Here is a 6,530-nt window from a genome sequence, read left to right as displayed (position 1 = left end):
GTTTCAAGCCTTCTAGGTACAGATAGGGGAAAAATCTGCCACTATTTTAGACTTCCAAGTACATTTACTTCGAGTCATTAGCTCTGTTAAGCATCTTTTATCAAATCAACTATGAGACCTGACTCTACAAAAAGAAAAGTTGTGCATTGCGAGCATCTTTCTGTAATGTTTTGAAGAATAGCAGTTAGTTTCTTCTTTACCTTGTTTACTAAAAAGGGTCCTAGGGCAATTATATTTCTTACTTTTGTTATGGACTGTGTATATTAATTAAGGTTTAAATGCTTTTATGGGGTTGTATATGCTAATTAACAGTTAAAATTATAATCATGATGCGTATGCATGTATGTATGTACGTACAAAAAGAAAATATAAAAAAAAAGATTTTATCTATATACCTCTATAAAATTATAAAGTTCTCATACATATGTACCTTTTGTCAAATGAAATAATTATTATCTTTTAATGATGGATATGGGTTTAGTGTCACTTATATCTTTACATATGCACACATCTTTGAGCACTTGAAACTTCGTGTATGGACAAATCATGTATATTTTACATTTCAGATAATTTTTTGTTGTAAATTGTAACAGAATAAATTAATTTTTGAATAATGTTATACATACGAGTAGATACTTACAATTATGTACTAGGAGTCTTAGTGGGTTTGAAAGACTAGCCAATAGTGGGCCAGCCCAAATCGACCCGGAACGGATCAGACCAAAGAGTTTAAAGTTCGAGCTCGCAGCCTCAATCCCCATTTGTCTAATGGCGGAAGCCTCTATCCTTCTTCCCTCCTGCTACTCTCATCACTCCCAAGCTTTTATCAATGGCCGCCCAAAACCCTAACCTCCCTAAACTTATCCCTTCTTTCTTCCCTTCCCTTTCATCAAGACGATACCCCTATCTCCTGCTTGTCCTCTCATGGCTCCCCTTCTCTCGCCAAACCCATTAAGACCTCTTTTCAGTGAGGGACGTGACGAGGATGAGCCCCGCCTCGTCTGCCCTGGCTGTGGCGTGTTCATGCAGGACGAGGGATCCTAATCTCCTGGATTCTTCATCAAACCCTCCTCCAAATCTCTGCTTGACGCGGACTATCCCTTTTGCGACTCAGATGATGTATTGGAAGATGAGGAGGATGTCTCCGATGTTGATTCGGTGATCGAAGGGTTTGTAGATGGTGATGAAGAGAAGGTTGAGGGGATTGATTGGGATTCGGATTGGGACAGGGAATTTGAGATTGATGAGAAGAAGTTGACAAAAGAACTTGATGGATTTGCTCCGGCTGGGGTGGGCTACGGGAATGTCACTGAGGATACGCTGGAGAGGATGAAGAAGGAGAAGATCTCAAAAGCTGAGAAGAAGAGGAGGGCCAGGGAGAGGAAGAGAAGGGAAGCAGAGGAGTGTGTCCTGGTATGTGCCCGTTGTCATTCATTGAGAAATTATGGGCAGGTGAAGAACCAAAATGTTGAGAATTTGATACCTGATTTTGATTTTGATCGGTTTATTACCACTCGGCTGATGAAGCCTGCTACTGTGGCTCCCCTTGTTGTTGTGGTTGTTGATTGTGTGGACTTTGATGGTTCTTTCCCTAAACGTGCAGTGAAGTCTTTGTTCAGAGCATTGGAAGGCGGGAAGAAGAACCCAAGGCTTTCCAAATTGCCAAAACTTGTGCTTGTAGCGACTAAGGTTGATCTCCTTCCATCACAGATATCTCCGGCGAGGTTGGATAGGTGGGTTCGCAACCGGGCAAAGGCTGCTGGAGCTCCTAAACTCAATGGTGTGTACTTAGTGAGTGCAAGAAAGGATCTTGGTGTGAGGAACTTGCTTGCTTTCATTAAGGAGTCAGCAGGGCCCCGAGGTAATGTGTGGGTGATTGGGGCTCAGAATGCAGGAAAGTCAACTTTGATCAATACTTTTGCCAAGAAAGAAGGGATGAAGATCACTAGACTCACAGAGGCAGCAGTGCCAGGGACTACATTGGGTATATTGAGGATTGGTGGAATTTTGCCAGCAAAGGCCAAGATGTATGATACTCCGGGTCTTTTACAGCCTAACTTGATGACAATGAGATTGAATAGAGAGGAGCAGAAGATGGTTGAAATAAGGAAGGAGCTAAAACCGCGAAGTTATAGGATGAAGGTATGTTTATTCTTGCCTTTCATGTTAAGGCTGATAGTAGTATAATTCTTTTAGCTGAATGATTTAGCGTTAACATCCAGAGTGTTTGGGATCAGTGGTCTTTTATCTTCATTCTGGTGCATTACTAGTGAATTGGTGTACTTTCATGTTAATCATTTGGAGGCTAGCAAGACTATTTTGCCGTAATGAGAGCATCACAGGAATGCCTAATTAACTTGATTCTTCTAAGTATAGTTTTCTGATGTGATCGTGACATGTTATCCAAATCTAATGTTTCTCTAGCATTGTTTCAAAACTAGGTTTTACCAGTCTACGTACATTTCATGTTTCACCCTTCTTTGTTATGCCCATAAGCTCATCTTAGCAGAAAAATGAAACACAACTGTCCTTAATTTGAGACCTGCTTCAAAAAATTTAAAGAAGAAAGCTATTTTTAACCTCTAAGTATGATTTTTGTGTCCATGCAGGCAGGGCAAACTGTCCATGTTGGTGGTTTGATGAGACTGGATGTGCTTGAGACCTCAGTAAGCACAATTTATGTCACAATTTGGGCTTCACCCAATATTTCCCTTCATATGGGGAAAACAGAAAATGCAGATGAGTTACAGACAAATCATGTGGGCATCAGGTTGCAGGTACCCTGAACTTTTACATTTGAAAGAAACGTAATATAGGAACATAAACTGACACCCTCCTTAGAATTTCATCTACGGACCGCTTTTAAAACTGTTTTCTTCATAATGAACTTTTCTATTGTTTGGGTGTTCAGCCACCCATTGGGCAGGACCGAGTTCCAGAACTGGGTGAATGGAAACCAAGAGAAATAAAGGTGTCTGGGGTCAGCTGGGATGTGAACAGCATAGACATTGCAGCTTCTGGGCTGGGATGGTTCTCTCTGGGATTAAAAGGTGAGGCCATTGTGATGTTATGGACCTTCGATGGTGTTGAGATAACAGAGCGAGAGGCATTGGTTCTTGATAGGGCGCAATTCCTTGAAAGGCCAGGGTTTTTGCTACCAAAGGCTATATCTGATGCCATTGGTAACCAGAGCAGGAGTAAAGCAGAAAAAAAGAAGAGGAAAGAAGAGATGATAGATACCCTTGTAGAAACTAGCATATAACATACTTGGAGAACTATCTCTTTGTGGGCTGTTGGAGAAGAGGGCCTGAGCTTCCTTTGCCTGTGATGGCGCAATGAAGATATTATTGTTTAGCAGGATGTCCTTGAAGTTTTGTCCTCCGCAGAGTTCTGCTGATCAGTTCAGCTTGTTCTCTGAATTGATGTGTTTGTGTACTGTATTTTTGTTGTTGTAGGACAGCAATAATGAAATAGTTGTGTTATTTACCATTTAAAAAACGCTTGTGTGCTCTCTTAATGTTGTACTCAGAGCGGCTGCGCCTGTTAGAAGTTAGAACTGAATAAAAGTTTACCATTTATATTAGAGATAAATGCAGGGTGGTGCTGAAAGTTTGTCCATAGCGAATGGTTTTTGTTACCTGTAAAGGCAGATAGGTATCATATAGAATATTGGTGTGACAATGCTTAATGAAATCTGGCAAACAAGTTTATTGTCTGAAAAGAACAATAGCTTAAACGCAACAATCTTAACATGCATTTAAATTCAGTTCAATCTGTTCCAAGTTCTAAGTTTCATTTGGTAAATCACAGAACAAAAGCATCCATTTCATGTTTGAAACAAGAAGAATGTAGAACCCCAACATAGCAAGTGCATTAAGGGCTTAGTTCAGGCTAGGGCAAACTGGTCCCTTTGACAGGCCAAGGCAAACCTCCATGCCATGATGCATCTCCGCTGGTCGATGAGTCTCAGAGTCTTGGGGCACTATGAATGCAAATAGAAGAATAAATTACAAAAGCAAGAACTTTTAGATTAACTTTGGATTATGTTAAAGACATTCAAAAAGGAATGAGCTAAAGAAGAATAAATGGGAAAGGTTATACCATTAAGGTAATCTTCAAAACCAAAATCCTCCAAACCACCGGTTAGAGCTTCATAACCAAGCATTGAGGATGGCAGCACTCCTGGAGGCCTTTGGAATCTAAAACAGAAAACACCATGGCATGCTAATAAGTCTAACCCAGTTTAATTTATTACAATATTCATATCTAAATGTTCTCATAAAAGATCTCAAGAATGAGTGGTTGATGCATTTGACATTCCAATAACAGGATATAATGAAAAATCCAATTGTCAATCAGGATACATGGCCTATTCAGTCACATGTATGCACACAATATTGCAATCATTGTGCTTTGGTGAAGTTATCGATCAACAAACTTTGGTAATTCATAATTCATGAACAGGGAAAACCAAACTTTACAAACTTCCAGAACAAAAGCCTAAGAAAATTACAGTATAAAAGTTGAAAGGTAAGATTTTATAATCATCTGTAGTAGTAAAACAATCATGTCTATATGTTGAAACAATGTTTTCTCTTTGACAGTCTGTAAGATTGATAAAAGTTTGCTCTCTTTTGCAGTGGTAAAATATGGTCCTTGTACCAGCAAAACCTCTTTAATGTAGCTCTTAACAAGAAGTTCTCAACATGCGGTCGTTGAAATTTCCTTTTGTGATCCTATTATCTCAACCATAGTTATATGAACTCATGATTTTCAGTATAGTAGGGTTTACAGTTTACTAGAGAACTATAATCAAATAAACTAAATCAACCTCAAATTCTAGTAAAACAAACAAGAAACATGCATGAACCATGCATACAGTGTAATAATAGTTTCTTTGTGACTACCATGGCCATAGGTATAGGATGCAGAAACTTGCATAAAGCTATGAATTTTCAACAAACAAGACAGTTCCTGAATCCTAGTTGACTATCACATGCAATCCAATTTTTACACATTTGTCTTACACATATAGAAGCACCTGCCTACTGCAAATATTCGGTGAAGTAGATATGCAATAGTTAGAAAGGCAGTTAAGAATGTCATTCATTTGATAATATGCCTATTCATAAAAGAAAATTAACTACAAATTAACATTACAATGAAAAACAGTGCTTGTTGGTCTATATACCCTATAGCTCCTTTCTATGTAGTTGTTAAATGGCCCCTAGTCACACTTCTACATCCACTGTACTTTAAATTGATCATTTTCCACTACCATTTCCATCAGGATTCTGTATAAGATTCTCAACATGATAGAATGCTAACAAAATCCATGAAGAGATTGAAGACTTTCCAGAATTAGAAACTAAAAATATTAGCTCATGACTCCCTCATCCTTTCTAGTTTTGACAAACAGCTATGGTTGAAAACTCGAAACATTATACAGAGAAAATAGAGCCATTAATCAAAAACAACATGCAAAACTAGGCTCAAAGTAATAGCCTTGCATGAATTCCAAAACAATAACATCACCAAGTTCTCATTTTTCACACTGACAAAGCACGAAAAGCTAAAGAACAACACCAATAACCAACAAAAACAATTCAAAAAGCTAGAAAACGCTAGAAAACACGAATAGCTGATGGGGAATTAGGGATACGAACCGGGAAAGGATCTGGCGCTCGAAATCGTTGCGGAGATTGAAGGCCGAACCATATGTGAGATCTAAAATCGACCGCTTCTTCCCCTCCAAATCCAACTTCATCTGATTCACATCATAGTTCTAGGGTTAGGGTTCCGAGAATCGAAAAATAGACAGAGAAAAGAGGAAGGGGTCAAGGATCACCTTCTCGCGAAGAGACTGGAGAGGGTGAACGCCAACGATGTCGCCTTTGACGCCATCGAGGCCAAATCGAAGTGCATCGTGACCTCCAACTACATCGTGCGTGATCCTCTTCGACGCCATTTCTTGCTCTTCGCTCTTCTTCGCCGGTGCCTTCTTCGATTTTGTTTATTTATTTGTCCAGCATTTTCACAAATTTACCCTTCAAAATAATAAAATTTCAAGTAACTCCTTTGCTCGGTTTCCTCTCAAATTCGTGTATATACCCCTTTGAAATTTATATAAACTAGTGTGGCCAGCCCGTGCTGACGCTACGGGTTATCTATAATTTTTTTTTTTTTTGGGAAAAACTTTACATGTAATTAATATTTTATTTGCTGATAATTGTTGTTTATTAGAAGTGTTTCATTAATTTTTTTTGAAAAACACATTTAATTTGCAAGTGTTTATTCATGTATTAAATATGGGCAAAAGTTCAAGTTTTTATTGTCCATTCCACATAGCAACATAAAAGTGTACAAAATAAATTTTTTTTTTTTTCATTTCATTCATGATTTTCATTATAAATGTGCTTCAGAAACATTTGTATGTTCAACATTGTCATCCATGGTAGCTGGAAGGTTGAGGTCGAACAGAGTGATTTCTGGTGGGTTTTCAGGAGATGAGTTGGATTTGAGAGGTTTTT

General features: G+C 38.5%; 2 protein-coding genes across 2 annotated transcripts; one reads left to right on the top strand and one right to left on the bottom strand.

Annotated features, from left to right (window-relative positions):
* Nucleotides 1-1,044: 1,044 nt before the first annotated feature.
* Nucleotides 1,045-3,594, top strand: LOC120260160 (GTP-binding protein BRASSINAZOLE INSENSITIVE PALE GREEN 2, chloroplastic-like; the record flags this gene model as incomplete). Its single annotated transcript, XM_039267602.1, has 3 exons — nucleotides 1,045-2,142; nucleotides 2,610-2,777; nucleotides 2,912-3,594. Coding segments are annotated over 3 exons (1,617 nt in total), but the record flags the coding sequence as incomplete, so codon positions are not given.
* Nucleotides 3,595-3,731: 137 nt separating this feature from the next.
* Nucleotides 3,732-6,012, bottom strand: LOC120260732 (cyclin-B1-2-like). The gene is made up of 4 exons (XM_039268290.1): nucleotides 5,849-6,012; nucleotides 5,667-5,767; nucleotides 4,102-4,199; nucleotides 3,732-3,982 (listed from the first exon to the last, which is right to left on the bottom strand). Exons 1-4 carry the CDS (start codon nucleotides 5,966-5,968, stop codon nucleotides 3,882-3,884), a joined length of 420 nt encoding a protein of 139 aa, XP_039124224.1. The 5' UTR covers nucleotides 5,969-6,012; the 3' UTR covers nucleotides 3,732-3,881.
* Between the last annotated feature and the right edge of the window lie 518 nt (nucleotides 6,013-6,530).

The sequence above is a fragment of the Dioscorea cayenensis genome, chromosome 5, assembly GCF_009730915.1.
Source record: "Dioscorea cayenensis subsp. rotundata cultivar TDr96_F1 chromosome 5, TDr96_F1_v2_PseudoChromosome.rev07_lg8_w22 25.fasta, whole genome shotgun sequence".
Taxonomy (NCBI): Eukaryota; Viridiplantae; Streptophyta; class Magnoliopsida; order Dioscoreales; family Dioscoreaceae; genus Dioscorea; species Dioscorea cayenensis.
This window is presented reverse-complemented; position numbering and strand designations above follow the sequence as displayed.

What these genes read in the sequence shown, in the direction of transcription:
- LOC120260732 (XM_039268290.1), bottom strand. Translation starts at nt 5,968, where the DNA reads ATGGCGTCGAAGAGGATCACGCACGATGTAGTTGGAGGTCACGATGCA. An exon ending in TCCAGTCTCTTCGCGAGAAG is followed by an intron (nt 5,768 to 5,848) that starts GTGATCCTTGAC and finishes GATGTGAATCAG; the next exon opens with ATGAAGTTGGATTTGGAGGG. An exon ending in GAGCGCCAGATCCTTTCCCG is followed by an intron (nt 4,200 to 5,666) that starts GTTCGTATCCCT and finishes TTTCTGTTTTAG; the next exon opens with ATTCCAAAGGCCTCCAGGAG.